Here is a 21011-nt window from a genome sequence, read left to right as displayed (position 1 = left end):
CATGACGTCCCTCAACTTCAGCGAACAGTTGGACCCACGACAAGGTCATTATGAATCTCACGAATACCTCCGCCTCATTCGTCTCTACGACTGGCATGAAACCATCCCTCCTCCAAAAGGCCTGATGAAGAGAAGAGAACTTTTTGCGGTTAATACCCTACACGAATCACATTTCAATCGGACCACACGAGATACCCTGTACGAGTATGTTAAGGATGACACGATATTAATCAGTCGGCGAGAGGCCAATGGCTGGTAACCAGGTATGTCCAAAAAGGTTTATGTGCTTCTGCTTGTGCCAGGGCGGGTGAACTACCAGGATTGCTTCACCCCGCACCCATGTACAAATCCTTTCTCACCTTTCGGGTGCTTGGTTGGATTCATCAGGTACGACTGTACATAGCATCCCAATGAAAATGCCAAAGTTGCAACAAAAACTAAACTGTACCGAGCCTTAACTCTGAGAACCGGTTGTAACCCAGTCGGCTCTTTCTCTTCCTTAGCGATACCTCTGTTTCGATAAATTTCTCTATTCTTTCGCCCAGACCGTACCCGAAACCTTTTCCTCGAGAATCGTACAGACTTGACTTGTAATCTTTCAACCTCTGCCCGGTTTTATTATCGAACATGCACGTCTCCACCCCAGAGACTCCTTTGAGAATGTGAGACAGTTAGATATCAGAAAGTGAGAAGCTGCCATAGTGCGAAGGGCAGGAAGTGGACTTGGAGAAACAGGAACCGGCAAACAGTGATTTTCAGCGTGCGACTTTATTCTCCCGTCCAGCAGATACAAGGTGGGGGTCGCTCATTTTCTACACTGCCTATATCGCAATCTTCCTGGTGATGTGCTGACTGCTATTCCAGTAAGCGTCCTTGTTGCAGTCATTGCGCAGATTCTATGTGAGATGCTTGCATTCCAGACAGGAGTGGGTACCATATGGGTATCCCCATGGGTACAGGCAATGAGGCTAGAACAGGATGACAACGATCTTCGAGTGCACGGGCCAAGCAAAATCCGGGGTTGGTGGGGGACTGGTTGGTCGGACCCTTCCTGCGGGCTCACCCGTCTCGGCTTCTGCCGACCTGCGAACCAAGTTCTCGGTGCTCGGTAGGGAGGGTGGTCCCGTCTCCGGAACTTAGTGACTTTTGTTCTTCGGAATCCACTGTAACGACCCTACCTAATGCATGGCAAAAGTGGGGGGTAAAGCGAAGAGCTTGGAAGGATTCGTATTAGTGGCTTCGGACGCTTCCCGGCACCTTTATCCCTAATCTAGTCCGTAGGTATTAGTAGCTTTGAAGGCTTCCCCGCGCACGTATTTCTAATCGGGCTTATATGAGTGGCTGCGGAGGCTCCCCCGAGCATCTGTTGCTCAGGTTCCTATTGGTAATTTCGGAGGCTTCCCCGTGCACTTGTTGATCGGGTTCCGATTGGCGGCTCCGGAGGCACCCCCGAGCACCTGTTGATCGGTTCCCCATTGGTGGCTTCGGAGGCACCCCCGAGCACCCGTTGATCGGGTTCCTATTGGTAGCTTCGGAGGCACCCCCGAGCACCCGTTGATCGGGTTCCTATTGGTAGCTTCGGTGACTCCCCCGAGCATTTGTCCCTGATCCAAAGGCTCGCAGACGATGACTCGCACGAGCAGGGCTGGCGAGGCCGGATTCCACCTGGTCAAGAACACTAGAGGACTCTGTTGTTGCATGTACGCTTACGTGCTAGAATATCCAGCCTCTGGCCAATCAGATGTTTGCGTCGGGTGATTCGGATATATCGTGTGATACGGGTTCTTTGTCCCCAAATCAGGCAAGCCTTCTCTTGGCACACGTGACCTCGAAATTTTTTGAGTTCGAGTCTTCAACATTGCCTTTCAAACCAGTCAACTCGCAACTCCGGTCTGGCAGAAGAGAGCACAGCGCCTGCGCCCCTTCTTTTTCGGGGTTAACAGCCATGCCTCAAAACGAATACATCGAGCGCTGGCAGAAGCAGCATGGCAAGCGGCTGGACCACGATGAGCGGGTGCGGAAGAGGGAGGCACGAGAAGGGCACGCGCAGTCGGAAAAGGCCCAAAACCTGCGCGGGCTGCGGGCGAAACTGCACCAGAAGAAGAGGCACGCGGAGAAGATTCAGATGAAGAAGGCCATCAAAGCGCAGGAAGAACGCGACGTCAAATCAGCCGCTCCCAATGAACCGTCCTCGACTCCGCTGCCCAACTACCTCCTCGACCGCTCCCAAGCCAACAATGCCAAGGCGCTGTCGAGCGCGATCAAGAACAAACGAGCCGAAAAGGCGGCCAAATTCGCCGTTCCTCTCCCCAAAGTAAAGGGTATCAGTGAGGAGGAGATGTTCAAGGTGGTCAAGACGGGAAAAAAGACGGCAAAGAAGAGCTGGAAGAGAATGATCACGCAGCCGACCTTTGTGGGGCCTGACTTCACAAGACGGCCTGTCAAATACGAGCGCTTTATCCGGCCCATGGGGCTGCGTTACAAGAAGGCCAACGTCACCCATCCCGAGCTGGGTGTCACCGTGCAGTTGCCCATCATCAGCGTCAAGAAGAATCCCCAGAATCCTCTCTACACTCAATTGGGTGTGCTGACAAAGGGCACTGTCATCGAGGTTAATGTGTCAGAGCTTGGGCTGGTCACAACTGGTGGGAAAGTGGTGTGGGGGAAATATGCCCAAGTGACCAACGATCCTAGTCGCGATGGATGTTTAAATGCGGTTCTCTTAGTTTGAGAAATGCCGGCCCCCAGAGATATCGCATTGTCAGGTGGTCTTGCAATTTGACCAGACCTGTTGTACCACCACAGGCTACCTAAGGTGAGGAGTTGTCGTGTCTCACAACTCCTCGGCAAAAATGGCGTGGTCAGAATATCCCATTGCCTTAACTGCAATTTTTGCGCTCTGAAGCACCCTTGCCTTGAGACTCAGACTCTGACCAGGTTTCTCGACTATTGGGGTGGAAAATTCGAGAGAATCAGTATTTTTCGTTCACGAACCTGATTGAAGGATTCAGGGGAAAGAGGGCAATGGTAGAAAGAAAAGCAACCTACAAACATTGGTGATCTTGGCCATAACGCCATAGGTCGCCTGAAACTGCAACGGTTTGAGGCTCCTCCAGATCTTGAGCACCTCTTCGGGCGGCAACGGGATCATGTTGGGGATGGACCAAAGAAATTGGTACGAGATGGTGTCGCTGCGCTTGCCCGGGTCCGGGTTGTGGCTCGACTGCACAGCAAAGATGGTGTCGGCGACGAACAGCGTCGGGATGGGAGTGTTTGGCGGCAGCGAGTGCAGGACTTGGCTGCCGGGGAAATGCCCCCCACAGATCACCGACGTTAGGCCTGGTAGGAGTTCTGTGCTGGGTTCCTTCAGAAGCTTGAGGGTTGCTGAGGCGTGGTCTTTTCTGTTGGCCCAGATGGAGTCGACTTCGGTCATGTACACGGGGCAGTTGAATGTGGACGACCAGTCGGCCCAGGTCCTAATTCCGCACGCGTGTCAGCTAGTAAGAACCATGTCAAACCTTTGGCGAAAGATGGAGAAAAGAAGAAAAGAAGCTCCCTCATTGGAAGACTAAGGGAGGGGAGAGAGTAGACAGGAAAATGGAGAAATGGAGGATGGGAAGTCTTACGTATAGAAATGCGGGTGTGAAATGATGATGAACTTCAACCCGCCCAGTTCGGTGATCTGGAACGGAACATCAACTCCTCAGCCTCCTCCATTATGATCAAGTAGCGTCGAAATTGACCTTTCCCTTCCTTCCCCCCCCCCCCCCCCCCCCAAAAAAACAACAGATTCTTTTTCATTTTCCCAATAAAAAAGAAACATGGGGGCCCCATTGTCCCTATAGGGATGAAAACTAGGTTCTCCCTTCTTTTCACCCCTTTTCCTCAAGCCATAGATTGCTAAAAAAACAAGATGAACACATACGTACCTTGTCAACGGTATCCTGGTCCAAATACGCAATCAGGTCCCAGAGGACATTCCCATTCGGCGTGCGGATCAAGCGCGCTCCCTGGCCGATTCCGAACTGTGTGGGTGTGTGTGTGTCAATAATTAAAAGATATAAGCAGATAAACAAGGTCCAGTAAGGGGTAGTAGAAGGTATACGGTAGGTATGTAGGCCGGGGTGTCCGTATAGTTATATATCCATCATGCGCATTGTCTGCATGTAAACTAATTGTAGGTATGCCCTGCGCTCACCTTCGGCTCCGTATGGATTTCAACGACCGTGTCATTATGCTCGCACGGCTCGAAGACGTTCTTGTGGCCGCCCTCCTTGAGTTTTCGTAATGTCGTGAATGCCTGCCCCGTCGGCGGGATGAATTGTCTGGGATCCTAACAAAACACAGGGGCAGTAAGTAAAGACTCTAGAGTCAAATGTGAGTTAGGTTTTTGTTGCTGGTCACCCCCATATCCCCCGGAGAGAAATAATAAAAAAGGGGGGAAAGAAAAGTGACGGTAGAAGAAGTAATAATGATAGCGATAGTGAGGGGCGTTGGCCCTGTATTGGTGTGGCTCCCCAGCAAGGAATGCAAACACAGCAGGGTTTATTGAGGTGATGATGAGAGAGAGAGGACAGACCTCGCAGATCCGACACTCGTCTTTGCCCGCCGTCTCGTCCACGTCGTACTGCGCGCCGCACGCACAGCAGATCAGGAGATCGTCGGACGTCGAGAGCTTCGGGCCAGTAGCCATGGCGTTAGATGAGTCGAAGTCCCTTTGGTTCTCGGGTGTATGACTTCGTGGGGAGTTGATCGACAGGAATGATACAATACCTAGGTGCCAAGTGGTGTACTAGAACTCTTCTTGCGTGACGGCGACGGTACAGCCCGTCCAGACACAGTTCGTGTCAGGCCAAGATAGAATTCGCGTCTGTGTCGATCCGCGGCAAGGTCCTTGAACAGTCGGGATGATTCAATGATGCTGGGTGGTGGGGGAATCAAGCACTGAGTGCTCGTATCGCGGCCCTGCGCGAGGTTGAAGCTGCGTATCGCTAGGTGAGCAAGCACCACGACGGACTTGTCCGTTGTATTACAACATGATACGATGCGAGCGACCACGGACGAAGGACGGAATCAATGCTCAATACTCATAGTCTTTAGTACAGAGTACAGTGCAATCTTCAAGGAGACTGTCGAGCAAGAGGACAACAGCTATCGGCATCTCATAGTGGCGCCACTCTTACATGTACAAGCTCGCCGTAAACACCACATCTCGCCGGATCAACTCTCTCGCCTTGTCCATCTTGGCATACAGCGAGGGATCTCCTATCAGCCTGGCTGCACTCATCACTTCCCTGCACGTCTCATCCAGCCTCGTGATAACTCTGACAATGGTGCCCTCCATCACGTCTGTCAGATCAGTAATGCGGTTGAATGACATGCCCCTGGCCCATTCGTAGACCACTTCCACCAGTCCAAATCGTTGTCTCGAGACAAAGTCATTGGCATCGTCCGAAGAGAGGATCACTTGGTGCAGGATCTGGTAGTGGTTGACCCTCTCGGAGATTTCGATGATGGCTTCTTTGCCACGTTCAAGGTTCCCACTGAGTTGTGGCTCGCTATCCGTCTTTTCTTGAAAGACAAACGAGGAAAGAAGTGCCACAATTTCTTCAGGCTCGAACCTGTACACCTGTCAGTTTGATCTAGGGTATGCCAAATTCCACTGGCGCCCCGACTTACGAGGCGAGCACGTTCTCTAGAATGAGTTCAGTGATTACAAGCTCGTCGCCCGAGTGGATCTCGCACGCGACTTTGCCCTTCAGCTGGACGCGAGACTGTTCGTCGATGAACCCGAGATCTTTTAACACAGCAGTTCTCTGCTGATAATCGGGCAGCAGTGACAAGTTCTGGTCAGACATCAGCATTTTCAAGGATTGGATGTTTTCCTGGATCAGCCACTCGTCGTGCTGCATGCCGTAGTGCTTCAAGAACTGGGGACACTGCAGGCATTGACTGTTCTCAAAAATCCGTGCAGCCTCGTTCCTCTTGAGCAGCAGATCGCGGATATGCAATTCATGCACCTTGCTCCATTCTTGCTCGTCCCACACGGCTGAATCCCAGCTAGAATAGACGTTGACGAATTCTTCTTCGGCGAATTCCCGTTGCGCACCGTAGGACTGTAGCAACGACCGCACATCGACCTGTTGGGCGCGATAAATGTAAGCATTACCTTTTTCCGTCCTGATCATCCTGCGGGAGCTTCTGACCTTGACAACCGTCTGGGTAACACATTCCACATCGTCCAATCCAATCTGGGTCATCCGCCATTTGACCTGGGAAGCCTTTTCGGGTAGAGCAGAGAACATCATGCGCACACGGGGTAGATATGGAAGCAGATCTCGTGTCGACCGCTTTGCGTCAATGTGTGATATTTCAAGAACTTTGAGCCCTCGATTTGGCCCGGCGCGCACCCCGTCTTCGAGGAGCACTCCGACCATGCGGATACCATCCTACACAGAGTTAGGAAGTCACAAGGAAATCGCACAGGTCAAGCTCACTTTTTTGAACACTATTAGTCTCTTAGCAGTCCACAGGCGCCGTCCGACCGGTGAAGACAGCAAGCTGACGTGGAGTTCCTTGGTTAGCCGTTCGAATTGCATGGCTGCTTCATGACAGGCTTCTGCATCGATATCGCATATGTCACAAGGTTCTCGCTTGATCTTGTCCAGATTTGCCTGGGACAACGCGACTTGCTCCTGGTGCTGAGGTAGTAGTGCTTGTGTAGCATTCTCCGAGAAGCTGCGCTTGATCATTTCCTCAATCTTCAGGGCCTCGACCCGCATGAGGTTCAGAATCATGTTGTAATGCAGTCTAAATTGGCTGCGTAATTTTGTGGCGGGCCCAGTGATCATCTGGGTCAATTCTGACGCCGAAGGTGCCTCGTTCTTGCCTGGCGTCACAATAATGACAGTCCCAACGGTATCAAGACCTCGGCGTCCGGCCCGGCCAGCCATTTGAGTATACTCACCAGGAAGCAGATTTCGAAATTCGCGACCGTCATGCTTGCGATACCCCGAGAAAACCACTGTTCGCGTAGGAAGATTCAGGCCCATAGCAAAAGTTTCCGTTGCGAATAGCACCTTCACCAGAGTCTTCGCGAAAAGAATCTCGACAATTTCTTTCACAATGGGCAGCAGACCTCCGTGATGGACGGCGACACCGCGGCCCAGCATCTCTCGCAGGCGTCTGATTTGCGGCAACACCCGGTCCTCAGGTCTGAGTCTTGCGATTGACCGTTCGATGATCATGTGGATGGCACTCTTCTCTGCGGCGGTGCAGAAGTCTTGGTTGGAGAGGGAGTCAGCGTTCTCTTCGCACCTCTTTTTCGAGAAGACGAAGATGCAGGCCGGCAGGAGGTTCTCTTTTCGCAGAAATTGGACGAGATGGACCCAGATGTTTCGGTCCTGAGCTGCCGTCGTTCTGCCCCCACCGCGTCCTGTTCGTGCGATATTGCCTTGACCGCGGCTTGGAACGGGTCCTCGACCACGCTGCTGTGCGCCACCTCTTTGGTTCGACGCGCCACGTTGAGGTTGAGTTCGGCCACCCCCTCGCTGTCCTGCCGCTTGTCCTCCGCGAGCAGGCGCTTGGGCTTCGATGGCTTTCTGCTCTTTAATTTTATCAAGTCCTGACAAGATGTCGTTCGCTGCTTTCCAGCCTTTCTGAATGAATCGTTTCTCTGAATCCACGATCTTGTGTATCTCTTTGCCCGCCCACAGATAATGCTCCAGCGGCACAGGTCTCTTGGGTGTGGAGATGACGTATATGTCCTTTTTCTTGGTGCGACCGACCCACGAAGCAAACTCGTAGGTGTTGGGGACGGTGGCTGAAAGTAGGATAAGTGTGACATGATCGGGTAACATGATAATAACCTCTTCCCAGACAACGCCTCGCTCGAGGTCATTGACATAATGCACTTCATCGAAAATGACAAACTCCACATCTCGAATGAGGTCTGCACCACGATAGAGCATGCTACGCAAAATTTCTGTGGTCATAATAAGGCAACTCGCTTCTGGGTTGATTTGGACATCGCCAGTCAATATACCCACATCATCAAAGACGTTCTTAAAATCGCGGAATTTTTGATTAGACAGGGCCTTGATAGGGGAGGTGTAGATGGCCTTGGTCATATGCTTCGCAGCCAGGGCGATGGCATATTCTGCAACGACAGTCTTGCCCGCCGAGGTGTGGGCCGCGACAAACACCGAGTCGCCGCTTTCCAGATGATAGATTGCCTCTTTCTGAAACGTGTCGAGTTCAAAAGGCCACGTCCGCGCCATGTCAGGGACCAATTCTGCGAAGTTTGGGATGGCCTTGTTGATGTCAACCACATGAGCCCATTTTTTCCCTGGGACTTTGGCATTTCCTCGCAGCAATTCTCCACGGGGCTCTAGGGACGGGAATTCTACTGGTAATAGATCGTCAAGGTCGGCATATTCTTCTTCTTCGTCGTCGTCATCTTCTTCCACGATTGAAGCCCCATCCTCCGACGCAGCAGTCTCCTCTGCACTGCGCTCATCCGCTGTAGGGCTGACCTTAGCTTCATCATCAGCTTCCAGTGTTTTTTCCACGTCTTCTGCATCTTCTTGGGCTTCGGTAGATTTCTTCTCAGGAAATTTCATGCCCCTCGTGAACCCGGGAGGCAATTCCAGCAGGCCATCGTGGACTCCAAAATTGATGATTCGAGCGAGCCCATTCCCCTTTTTTGTCGGCCGTCTGTTTTCTTCCTCTCGTCTCGCTTGGTCTTCGTAAGCTTGAATGGTATCAACCCCATCCAGTCCACCAGGCGCAAAAGGGAAAAAGCCGGCTGCTCCCCGCACAAACTCTGATCTGTTTGCTGGTCGCCGAAGAAGTGACGTAGAATTCTTTGCTGTGGCACCTGAGGCGGGCACTGTGACCTGGCGGTAGGCGGCAACCTTCCCTTCAAGGCCTTTGCGGTCAAAGCGAGTGACTGTCCTAGACTGGGTGGGGGCCAATTGGCACAGCTCTGCGTAATTGGACGACGGGTAGTCCCAGCGTTGCTGCAGCTTGTTCAGCCACTCGGGAGTGAATGTGGTAGGTGGTGACAAAAATTGAGTCTCCAGCTCTTCTTTGATCTGCTCGGGGGTTTTGGGAGCGTGCATGGTGCGTGCCATGGCAGGGAAAGGGAGCTAGGGTGCTCTGGCCCAGGTGGAGGTGAAGAAGAGGGTTTAGCTAAATAGCTCCAGAGTGTGTGTGGTTTCGGCTAGTTGCCGCCGCAGGTTGTGGGAGCCTGGAGGGAATTTTGACCCGGACAGATGCGACGATTGGATAATTGGATAATTGGACAGTCTGGACGTTGGGCAGTTAGAGTGTGGCATGGATACGAGATACAGGATAGTGGATCAACCAGCGTCAGTGGCACAAGCGGCACGAGCAGAGCAGGCGGACGGGCACCCAGACGGTGAGCGAGAAGTGAAGAAACGAAGAAACCCGGCGAGCCGGCAGGTCAGCCAGGCCGGCAGTGCGCCAAGCCATGCATGACTGGGGGGGTAAATGTGGGTCCATGGCGTCCTCCCAGCCTATCATCCTATCATCCTATGGCGTCCTATGGCGTCCGTCCGCCGCATCGACCCAGCGACCAGGCACCCCCAGGACTCCAGGAGAGCGTAACTCTCTCCTCTCAGGCTGGCCACACCCCTCCTCGCCCTCTCTCCACGCGTAGATCATGCACTATACGCTATCTCTAACCCCTATCTGATGAAATATCGAAAATTTCAAAATTCAGGCGATGCTGAGAGTGAAGTCTCAGCTTCACGCTCACACCAGTATCGACCCCCTTTGGTGAGCGGATTACGCCACAGCGCAAGAAGAACATCACGCGTTTCATTCACCCCAAATGGCGACAGGTCCTTCTCTGAGGCGAGGTGACAAGAGATATCTAGGAGGAACTCCCCGGTCTTTGCGTTGTCGACCTCACCCAGGGCTGAGTCCCTAGAAAATCCTCTCAACAACGTGCTTCGGATATGGTGGGCCCTAAGGCAAGCAAGCAGGCCTTTGAGCTGCCTAAGATCAAGTACATTTACACCCAACCGGGCCGAGATCGCTTCAACTTCTACGATGTTAAATTCTGGCCATATTCCAAGTCTGAATTCGACGAGCCCATCTTTGCCGTCGTCGGTCAGACCGAGGTCATCATCGGTCGCTTGTCGGCGGCCAAGACCCGTCCGACCGTCACCATCCTCCATCACCTGACCGATATCTTCATAAAACAAAACCACGATGTGCTTGGTCTGAATTCTTGCGCTTGGGCTTACATGGATCCGCACAAACCTTTACTGATAGTTGCCGGCGCTTCGGGGCTATTGCGGGTGGTCAATGCGGTCAAAGGACGAGTGTGCAGTCCTCGGATCCAACATATCAATGCGAGCATCAATGATGTCGCCGTGCATCCTCTCTATCCGTGGATTTTCGCCACCGCTTCGCAGGATGGCCAGATTCGAATCTGGGATCTACGGCGATGCTTGTTGCCCCACCCGACTATGATCATCATCTGTGGTGGAGGAATAGACGGTCCTAGAGCGGGTGTGCTGTCGGTTTCGTGGCACCATACAGGCCGGTACTTGGTGAGTGCTGGCTTCGACCACCAGGTCCACGTATGGACCATCCCAGATCTTCATGATCGCTCTCCCTTCTGGCGCACAATCGATCCAAAGCGCGTGAAACGACGCATGTTCGAGGCAATGATCATTTACTACCCTCACTTTATCACCAAGGCTCTGCATACCAATTACATCGATTGCGTCAAGTTCTTTGGCGATTTAATCTTGTCAAAGGCTGCAACCGAGGACAAGATTGTGCTCTGGAAGATAACCGGGTTCGACTCCAAAAGACCTCCGCCGCATAGAATGACAGCTCCAAGCTTCAGGATGCGTCTCGACACACGCAACGGGTTCATGCGGACAGTTGTCACCGACAAGGATGGGACGAAGACTTGGACTGTCGCTAGCGAGTTTCAAAACAAACCTCCCTACCAGAGACTTCTAGAGTTTGCCACACCCTACAGCGAGCCATTCTATCTTCGATTTGGCCTGCTGTTGCCCTCGCCAGCCTACCCTGATTTACATCCGGTGCTAGCATATGGCAATGCCGCTTCCGAATTGCGATTTTGGGATCTTGAGCGGCTCATCGAGGGTCACGCAGGCAAACACGACCAGGCTGGGAAATCCCGCCGCGGCAGGAAAAGAAAGAGACCACAAGCGGAAGCCAACCCTCCACCAGAAGTGCGACCTCGAAAGCGCAGGCCTTTTCAGTTGATCCCTGGAAGAAGGTCTTCGAGGCTAAAAGGAGAGCCTCCAGCAGTCAAGCTCGAAGATGTAGAGATCAAGTGGGGTGCTGTAAAGATCAAAGATGAGGTGGTAAAGATCGAGCAAGGCACGATAGAGGTCAAAACAGAGGTGGTAAAGACCGAGGAAGGCTCGGGAGAGATTAAAAGAGAGGATGTGAACGTCGAGTACGAGTCTCCAGAGCCTGTACGACTGATTCCTCCGACTTCTACAACTGACGATGTCAAGTCCTGGGCTCCTTTAACTCTTGTTGGGGGATCGACTTCCCCATACTCAGACATTTTACGCATACCTTGGACAACTCTAAGTGTCTTGGAAGGAACCTCTACAATCCCCGCCAGGGAAATGGCCGGTTCACAGCAATTCCACATTCTGCTGGACAATGTTGGAACTGACAAGCCAGTCCTTTCTTCATCGCCTCTCCCAGAAAAGACTGGCCGCGCAGATTCAGGCTCTATTCAACTCACGGATATGGCATACGCAACTCCCTTTCTCCTTTCATCTCTCCGGAGACGGTCGACTCGATCAAAAGCAGATGTCGTCAAACCATCCCGAGATGTTTCAGTTAGTAAAACAGAGTCTTCTTCAACTCCAGGGAGGAGATCGACTAGATCAAGACGACACATCACTCAGCCACGCGTGGACACTCCCGACATCAAAATGGAGTTATCTCCACCCTTGGACACTCCAGACATCAAAATAGAGTCTTCTCCTTCCCCCGTGGGGAGACCGACCAGGTCAAAACCAGATATCACTCAGCCACCCGCGGATGTTGCAAACAGCAAGACTATATATCCTCCAGCGATCACTAGCAGATCGACACGATCAAAAGCACGATCATTTCAAGCGGACCCGAACATTTCAAGCAGCAAACCCTCGTCTTCTACCACTCCAGATAGGATGCCGGCTCCGTCAAATTCAGATGACGTTCCACCGTCTCTAGATACGCTAGACGGTATTTCATCATTTCCCGCAGAAGCAGTGAGACGATCGCATCCATCAAAGACCGACTCCATACAAATGTCACAAGATCTGATCCATGCCGAAAAAGGGGGAAATGCTGTCAGAAGAACGACTCGTTCAACTCCACGTACTGCGCCTCCGGCTCCGACCGCTTCGAATGCCGCTAGCGATACTATTGGAATCAGAAAATCGGCTCGTTTAAAAACGAGACCGCGCGTTACACTTCCTTCTCCGGCCGCCAGTGATATCTCAGGAGATACCACCGCTACCAGAAGATCACCCAGTGCTACAGCACAGGCTGCCTCGGGGGACGTGAGAGATGCAGAACCTGCCGTAAGTTCTATGCTTTCACCACCACAAACGCCTTCCCCTACTCCACCTCCACCGGATACTTCTAGAGAAGTAGCTCCAGTCCGAAGGTCGACTCGTCCGAAGCAAAAGGCTACACGTAGTTTGTCAAAGACTCCAGATGCCACAAGAGACACACCTCCTGTTAAATCGCATGTCCCTTCACCGCCACCCGCTATGCTTCAGCCTCCGGACGCCTCAGGCGTGACGGGAGAGCCAATTCGGCCCCGAAGAATAATTCCAGAAACGCAAATAATTGTGGTGCACGATAGCTCTTCAGAGAGCGAAGAAGAACAATATAGCGCTCCAGATTTGGGAAAATGGTCACACAGACCTCCGCAATTCGCAAAGGAGAAGTCTAGGTCTCCAGATCATGGAGAAGGAGTCTTCGAAAGTATAGAGACTGGGCAAGGGTCATCCAACGCTCTGAAGGTCGAGCGAGAGCGTTCTACCAGTTGGGATTCTGAGGATACGACTTCCGACATCTCAATGACTGAGCGGGTTCGATCACTCACTCGAGAGTCTGAAGAGACTTCAGGCACCTTTGAAAGAGACACAAAGCGATCTGCCACTCCGGATATGAAGGAAGAGTCCCCAGAGTCTACAAAGATCGACAGAGGGTATTCCGACATGGAGCAAAACCCACCTGCAGCTGTTACTCTGCCAGAGTCGACTTATGAGCTGCACCTGGAACCACACTTTCATGGACTGAGCTCAAAGATGGACCCAAAACGGGCTGTCTCTCCGGTCCCTGATCCCCTTGACGATCCACACATTCCTGTCAAGGCACATCAGAGGGTTCTGCTCAATAAGCTCCAATACAAGAAGCAAGCTCTGTTTGTGACGAGAGCAGCCGAGTGGAGTCCGTGCGGACGGTGGTGCATAGTGGCCGGAGAATCTACCAAATCCCCAACTAATGGCTGGGGTGGCTTTGCCGTGCTATACCGTCCTGGTCTGCCGGTCAAAGATGAGGTCAAAGATGAGTTCGGGGACGAATTCGGACAACTCAAACCTATGCTCAATAAAATCAGAGCTATACTCCTCGATCTACATGACCGCGAGGAGGTTGGAGCCAGGATCAAAGAACTCCAGACCATACTCCAACAAATCAAGAAGAGCCCCAAGAAGTTCGATGATGGAGTGGAAAGGCTGCAAGTTATGCTCACAGAACTTCTTCTCATTCACCCTACGGCACTTGAAGAGACGCTCAAAAAAATTGCAAACGTGCTGGACAAACTTGAAGGCTCGGAAGGGCTGAAAGGCCATCGAGAATTTGAAGATGACGAAGAAGAGTATGAAGAGCATGAAGAATATGCAGGTAATGAAGAATTCGAAGATGATGAGGAGTCTGCAAGTGGTGCAACATACGAAGATGCCGAAGAATCCACAGAATACGAAGAGATGGAAAGGTTTGAACAATTCGAAGATGCCGAAGAACCCACCGATACCGAAGAGATGGACGAGCCTGGACAATTCGAAGATGCCGAAGCGCGTGAATATGATAAAAAGGCTGCGTACGGTAATGTGAAATTTGCGTTCGACGCTTGGCAATATTTTGATGATGAAGAAGAAGAAGACGAAGACATGTACGGTGGTGTACCATTCTCCGATGCCGAAGCGCGCGAAGATGATGAATCATCAGCCTACGACACCGAAGAGTCTACATACGACACAGGAGACGAAGACATGTATGCAGGTGAACCCTTCTCAGACGTCGAAGCGCGAAAATCCGACGAAGAATCTGCGTACAACACTGAGGACGAAGAATCAGAAACAGACATCTCCGAGGACGAGTTTTATCCTGCACGCCTTCGGTCCGCGCGACGGTATTGCTAAGGGTTCGTATCATCTGAGCTCTTCTCCCCATGAAGGACCGTGTACAGGACCCCAGACACCCCGTTCTTCAACCCCCAGACAGACCAATCCGCAGGGGTAGCCGCGTTTTCCATATGCACATAGTGTCTTTTGAAACGTGTAAATACAAATGCTTACGACGGAGGGCTGCACATAGGTAGTTAGCTCGCTATCAATACACTTATTTCTTTTAGTATCCTTACGGAAAAATCCCACCTTCTCTGAGCACCGATCTCCCGGTTGACCCTGCATGAACTGCTGTCATACCCGGGCTCGCCGGCGAGTCGGAAGCTACCGTTGCGGCGTCTCTCGGCTCCGACTCGGCTAGCAAGAGTCGAACACATCTAATTGCTTGTCCGGAATATGTACCTCGTATAGCGCCAGCACTAGCGACTCTAGCACTGGGTTATCCCGGCTAATTTGGCGTGAAATGCTTGACGCCCCTGGATAACTCGGTTCGTGAGACAGTCGAATTACATGGTAAAGTTTTCCCTTGACTACCTCTATTACTCAAGAACGAAAAACCTAATTGCCATATACGGTTTGATCCTAGTGGGTGAGCGAAGGCCGCTTTAACCTGAGCTTTACCTGCGCCTTTGGCTGAGCATCACTGAGCGCTCCCTGAGCGCTCACACCGAGTGCCTAATCAGGCCGCTAGTAGTCGGCTAATCCGGCCTCTCGACTATGCAATGTCTCAGACGGGCGTAAGGGGACCTGGCAAATCGCCTACCCTTACGCTGCTACCTAAACTTCCTCGTAACCTTGGGTATGGCGGTGCGAGAGGAATCGGCGATTGGTCTAGGCCTCGAGACGCCTTAGGTCTCCCTTAACTGCGGGTACGCTGCGGAGTTCGGTAACTCATTACTCCCTACCAAACCTATAAAGACAAATGTTGTTTTCAATCTCACCAGCATAAAGTCTAAACAGACTGCAGACTTTGGCGACCAATTCTATGTCACCAAAAGGCCATTCATTCCAGACATTGAAGATGAGGAATATACGAGTTCTAAAATGTCCAAGCGTGATATCTTACCCGTCATCGACGAGGTTCGTTCAGCTGTCTTTGACTTTCTCGCGGCACTTGATCCGCACTTTGGTAGTCCTGAAAACCATGTCAGGACCCGTCTGGTGCCCGAATCCGTCCAATCAATCGCGTTGACGCTCGGTTTCCTCATCCAGGTGAAAGAGTGCAGAATCCGTCTGCTGCTTCTGGAGAGCACAATACTAGCTTTTCAAATCTCAATCTGAACGATACTCCCTTTTTCACTCTGGGAGACCTTCATGGAATAACTACTCACCTTACAGTGGCATGAAAGATCTCCAAAGCAGTCATGTTATAGAACTGGAAGGATAAAACTCTGTCACGAAGCAGAGCATCAATTTCATTTGGTCACGAAATGGGCAACCAGCCAACTTATCGTTCGACACCTATATTCAGTGCATCCCGCGAAAACTGCTATCTCGAAGCAGTGGTTCGGAGGAAGCTTGGCCGGACTAGCACAATCTGCAGACATGCTCACGCGCTGTTGGCGGCCTCAATGTGGACAACCTGTACTCGTTCAGGCTTCTTCTCTCCGTAGACCACTTCCTCAGCCTGTTCGCGTGCAAGGACGACGTTGTCGCAGACATAGGTGGAGAAATCCCTGGCAGATATTCCCTTGTCAAACATCTCTTCGATCTCTTCAAGCGTTCTCCCCCGGACCTCTGGCACGAACATATACACGAAGATGATGGCCACGATGCAGGACCCGAACCAGATGTATCCTGTTGGAAGAATGGTCAATACTCCAGCACGCACTGAGTCGAATACAGCCGACTCACCATATTTTCCACCCCAGTTAAGTTCGCTGGGGTTGATGAAGTACGGGGCCGTGAAAGCGGTGAGCCACGCAAAGACAAAGCCCGCACCAGTCGATATTCCAGAAGTGTAGGCACGTAGGTTCTGCGCAGGAATTTCTCCCGCAACAAGGTACGACATGGAAGTGACTCCAAAGTTGAAACCCCAGAGGTAAAAGGAGAACAGGAAGATGACAACCTTCCCATAAGCCTTTGAGTACCGCACACTTGATGGTGTGGACACGATACCAAGAAGCAGCATCGAAATCGCACAGATGGTGGTTCCAATAAGCAACATTGTTCTTCTGCCGACGCGGTCGATGAAGAAGTAAGAAGTGCACTGGCCCAAGACACCGAGAAATTGACACATGATGATCCATCTGAAGGGACTCTCGACGCCAACCTGAAGATGGGAGTAATGCCGTCAGCAAACCTTCAGGCCGAAAAGACAGAAAAGGCTGAAATCTTACCACGGTGAAGAAGTACGTCGCAAACGCCATCACAAACATGCCACCCATGGCGGGATTGATCAGGCCGATGCCACAGCTAATGAGGCTACGTCGAATGTTGCGTCTGCGCAGCATGTCGAAGAGAAGAATCGACGACTGATTTTCCATCTCGTGCATGGCGTTTAGTTTCATTTCCTCGTATTCCTGCCTCAGCGCAAGTTCGTCATATGCGCCGTTCCGCATCCAGGTGATGGATTTCAGAGCCTGTTCGTTCTTCCCATGCAGAAGGAGCCAGCGCTGAAGATATCGACTTCAGTAACCATGCAGTGTTTGAGATGGAAAAGGCAAGACTTACTGGAGACTCTGGGAGAAATGGCAGCGAGCCAAAGATGATCACTGGAATGGCGTAGAGTGTGTACAGCGGAATTTGATACGCATGTCGATTGTGCATCTTCTCCGTCGAATTGGTGATGACCTGGGGAACGGGATCAGATCAGCTTCCCATTTACCAAGCAATTATTTCTGCAACTTACATATCCGATGGCTGTCCCCAAAGTCACCCAGCAGGAGCAGAAAGCATATCCAAGACCTCTAAAGTAGGGCGGCGCCATTTCCACGACGTACAGGAAAGTGAAGCTCATCAAGATCCCGTTCGAAAGTCCCGTAATAAGTCGAGCAAAGTACAAGGCTCCCATGGAAGTGGTAACTATCTGAATCGTGACGCCCACGATCAAGAGGGCACATCCAGCCATGAGGGAGTGTCGGCGGCCGAGGTAGGTACCTATTAATCCAGTGCAGCAACTCGCAATAAACGAGCCGAGGAGCATGAAAGAACTGATGATCTGTTGAGGGACCGGCTGTGGCAGTCAGCGAGGGAACCAAGGCATCCAACGAGGAGGAGCGAACGGACCCTAATGTTCCAGCCCGTCGGAACTCTAGGATCTTCGTAACCAAACACCTGTAGGAAGCCGACCATGGCTTGGAATCCACCGATTTCGCCATTGTCAAATCCATACTGCAGGCAAATGTTAGCAGCGGGCTGCCTCAGAGAATCTAGGATCACCTCCTTACCTCGAGAAGAGAAAATCCCACAAGAATGGTGAACCAGATGAATCTGATATTGGCCCAAACGCTGGTATCTCTCTTCCCCACATGTTGCGTATCAGACGGGTCCGCCATGGAAAAAGAGTCTAGTTATAGAGCGGTTTGTCGCTGTACCTACTGCACAGGTTGGTGGTTTGAGAACAATAGGAGCCAGGTTCAACCGTGAGGAAGGATACAATATGATCATTCGATATTCAGGCAGATGGCATGATCAATATATGAATATTCCTCCAGGCAAAACGGGAGCATAGTTTTGGAAGCTGCTTCTTCCCGAGATTCCGGTGTGCATATTCGAGAACCGTTCCGGGCCCAAGCAGAAGACCTGGGGTCCAGACAACGCCCAAGACAAAACGCGGGGAAGCTTAAGCCGAATCTGAGAGAATGAAGCGCCCTAGGACCACAAAGCTGTAGCCAGTAGGCATCATCTTAGTGCACATACGAACGCTGAAAGTATGAGGATAGTTTGTCAAAAGGATAATATTCGTGATGGAGCCGGAGAGAGTGTGACGGAAGGGAAACAAAGATGCCGAGCATCGGATCCAATATCGCCGACGCTAAGGATCGAAATGTGGATTACGGGGATTTGAGCAAGGCTTCAGCCATCGCGCAAACGTTTTCGACTAGTTAAGCCTCTCCACTCGGGCTATACTTCTTCGGAGGATATGCATTTCATGGGGAATATGCCAGGGAGGAGACTAACAAAGTACAGGATTTTGTTATTGCCGGTTGTGCCATCCAGTCCAGAACCAATCATGTTGCTTTTGCCCAGAGACTGGATATATGAAGAGTATATTTACACATTAATGGACTCTTCAGCGCCGTTTCCCACGCTCCTATCAACATTTCTCCATCCCATTTCCGCTCCTTAGCCAGAGAGACGCTTCGAGATGGACGCCGACCTCCCCACACCATTCAACCTCAGTCACATTCCCGGCGAGATCGAAACGACCAATAAAACTCTCAGTCTTTGGTACAATGCGATTCAAGAAAAACCCGCGGTCGAATACCTACCACCCGGGATCTCAAGAGAGACGTTTTTGCTCATCCTCAAACGTTTCCAAGAAGTATTGGGAGAAGATGCTGTGATAGTCGGTGACGAACTCCGGCTGAGCTACGCAGACCCTTTTTCCATGAATGCGGATGAAGCCGAAAAACGTGGAAGCTCCTGTGCAATTCGTCCAACAACTGTCGAGCAAATTCAGGCCATCGTTAAGATCGCAAATGAATACGAAATCCCTCTCTGGACAGTCTCCAGGGGAAAGAATCTCGGTTATGGTGGACCAGCCGCACGGGTCAAGGTATAAATGCGATCCTACCTCGGGAAAATAAGTGACCGGAGCTGATGTCGAAATAGGGATCTGTTATCCTCGACTTACAGAACATGAACAAAGTACTCGATATTAACGACAAATATTCTTATTATACCGTCGAGCCTGGTGTGAGCTTCTTCCAGCTGTATCAGGCGATCAAAGAACAGAAGAAGGATATATGGTGTTCTGTGCCAGCTCTTGGCTGGGGTAGCGTGGTTGGAAATGCACTAGACAGAGTAAGTCGTCTTGCCAGCAGATCTTTCATTGAATACGTCGCTAACACAATACATAGGGCTGGGGATACACTCCACACGGCGACCATTCCAACCAAATTTGCGGCATCGAAGCGGTGTTAGCAGATGGGAGCCTTGTCAGAACCGGCATGGGAGCTCTCAAGGACTCGAAATCCTGGCCTCTCTTCCGCGGTGGCTACGGCCCGACTTACGACCAGATGTTCAACCAGTCGAATTTTGGGATAGTGACGAAGCTAACACTCTGGGCTTCTCCCGCGCCCGAAGGCCTGATGCTATGTCATATTGATGTGCCTGAAGAACACGACCTGAAAGATCTGGTTGACATCCTTCGCGAACTTTTGCTCCACGACAAGATCCAAAATCATCCCGTCATCGGAAATATCATTAGGGAGATCTGCAGGAGAGGCCCACGAAGTCAATGGTATGATGGGCCTGGTTCTATTCCTGACGAGAGGCTGAAGGAGCTTCAGCACGAGCTCGGAATCGGGTTCTGGGATGCAATATTTGGACTCTACGGGCCGAAAGAGATCATCGAGCACAACTACAAGGCTTGCCAAGAGGCGTTGAAAGCTATAAAGGGCTCTGTCCTCACAGGGACAGCGTACTATCCTAAGGAGAAGAAATACTTAGCCGCCGATGAAGTTCCCTACGACCTCCAAGCCGGAGTGCCTAGTATGGCACCACTTAGAACGATTGAATTTCGAGGACTGGATGGGTAGGTTGCGCTAAATATTCGAGCTATTTGAAAGGTGCACTGACTATTGCGCAGGGGACACATCTCATTTTCGCCAGTCCTGCCCAGCAATGGTCAGGATGCTCTGGACTTCTATCATGTTGCAAAATATAGGTGTGCGCAGCACGGCTTTGACTTTGTTGCCGGCCTTCACCTCCATCTCCGCCATCTGACACATATCAACATGATTCATTTCGACCGACAATCACAGGAAGACAAAGATGCTGCAAACAATCTATTCGTCGATTTAGTTCACGATGCGCGGAAAGCTGGATATGGAGAATACCGCGCACACGTTGAGCATATGGACTTGGTGGCCGACCAGTACGACTTCAACGAAGGTGCATTGATGAGGCTTAACGAGAGGATCAAGGATTGTTTAGACCCTAAAGGTATATTGAGCCCAGGAAAACAGGGCATTTGGCCAGCAGCATACCGTAAGGCCAGGAAACAGGAACTCTCGAATAGAGACAAGGGAAGCAGTGGTTCCGGGATTCCTGAGGGTGTTCCTGCACCAACTGAACTAAGAAGTCATATTTGACGACTGGTAAGAGGTAGTCCAAGGTAGCGAGTGAATAGAGGTGCCGATGATTGTTCACAGCCCGGCGGCTTTCCGAGTCACTAATGCAGCACATCTAAGAACCTGATAGTCAACCTTGTTAGACCGAGAGACCATAGGTCCGGGTGATCTACCACTTAATCGCTCAGATATTCACCCGTAAGTCACTGGAGTAAGGCCCGCGTTCCCTCATGCGGGCGCAGAGAATTTTCGACTCTCACATCCTTGCTAAAGGGTTTCCGCAGTTCTCGCTATGTGTGATAATTGCAGAACGATCATTGCACCGACCATCGTATGA

The 21011-nt window shown here is 51.4% G+C and overlaps 7 protein-coding genes across 7 annotated transcripts; 4 read left to right on the top strand and 3 right to left on the bottom strand.

Moving 5' to 3' along the window:
- Window position 1: 1 nt before the first annotated feature.
- Window positions 2-259, top strand: Z520_06991 (uncharacterized protein; the record flags this gene model as incomplete). The annotated part of the gene is made up of 1 exon (XM_016777491.1): window positions 2-259. The coding sequence occupies one exon, from the start codon at window positions 2-4 to the stop codon at window positions 257-259; it is 258 nt and encodes an 85-aa protein (XP_016631662.1).
- Window positions 260-1945: 1686 nt separating this feature from the next.
- Window positions 1946-2731, top strand: Z520_06990 (ribosome biogenesis protein NSA2; the record flags this gene model as incomplete). The annotated part of the gene is made up of 1 exon (XM_016777490.1): window positions 1946-2731. The coding sequence occupies one exon, from the start codon at window positions 1946-1948 to the stop codon at window positions 2729-2731; it is 786 nt and encodes a 261-aa protein (XP_016631661.1).
- A 102-nt stretch (window positions 2732-2833) lies between these two features.
- Window positions 2834-4693, bottom strand: Z520_06989 (uncharacterized protein; the record flags this gene model as incomplete). The annotated part of the gene is made up of 6 exons (XM_016777489.1): window positions 2834-2946; window positions 3049-3476; window positions 3627-3682; window positions 3930-4025; window positions 4199-4333; window positions 4580-4693. The coding sequence occupies 6 exons, from the start codon at window positions 4691-4693 to the stop codon at window positions 2834-2836; spliced, it is 942 nt and encodes a 313-aa protein (XP_016631660.1).
- A 486-nt stretch (window positions 4694-5179) lies between these two features.
- Window positions 5180-9134, bottom strand: Z520_06988 (uncharacterized protein; the record flags this gene model as incomplete). The annotated part of the gene is made up of 4 exons (XM_016777488.1): window positions 5180-5621; window positions 5680-6140; window positions 6207-6449; window positions 6498-9134. 4 exons carry the CDS (start codon window positions 9132-9134, stop codon window positions 5180-5182), a joined length of 3783 nt encoding a protein of 1260 aa, XP_016631659.1.
- An 849-nt stretch (window positions 9135-9983) lies between these two features.
- Z520_06987 (uncharacterized protein) lies at window positions 9984-14450 on the top strand (the record flags this gene model as incomplete). Its single annotated transcript, XM_016777487.1, has 1 exon — window positions 9984-14450. The coding sequence occupies one exon, from the start codon at window positions 9984-9986 to the stop codon at window positions 14448-14450; it is 4467 nt and encodes a 1488-aa protein (XP_016631658.1).
- Window positions 14451-15984: 1534 nt separating this feature from the next.
- Z520_06986 (uncharacterized protein) lies at window positions 15985-17932 on the bottom strand (the record flags this gene model as incomplete). The annotated part of the gene is made up of 7 exons (XM_016777486.1): window positions 15985-16232; window positions 16290-16707; window positions 16775-17050; window positions 17109-17228; window positions 17287-17610; window positions 17664-17768; window positions 17825-17932. 7 exons carry the CDS (start codon window positions 17930-17932, stop codon window positions 15985-15987), a joined length of 1599 nt encoding a protein of 532 aa, XP_016631657.1.
- Window positions 17933-18744: 812 nt separating this feature from the next.
- Window positions 18745-20695, top strand: Z520_06985 (uncharacterized protein; the record flags this gene model as incomplete). The annotated part of the gene is made up of 4 exons (XM_016777485.1): window positions 18745-19155; window positions 19212-19403; window positions 19460-20136; window positions 20191-20695. 4 exons carry the CDS (start codon window positions 18745-18747, stop codon window positions 20693-20695), a joined length of 1785 nt encoding a protein of 594 aa, XP_016631656.1.
- Between the last annotated feature and the right edge of the window lie 316 nt (window positions 20696-21011).

The sequence above is a fragment of the Fonsecaea multimorphosa genome, assembly GCF_000836435.1.
Source record: "Fonsecaea multimorphosa CBS 102226 unplaced genomic scaffold supercont1.13, whole genome shotgun sequence".
Classification (NCBI taxonomy): Eukaryota; Fungi; Ascomycota; class Eurotiomycetes; order Chaetothyriales; family Herpotrichiellaceae; genus Fonsecaea; species Fonsecaea multimorphosa.
This window is presented reverse-complemented; position numbering and strand designations above follow the sequence as displayed.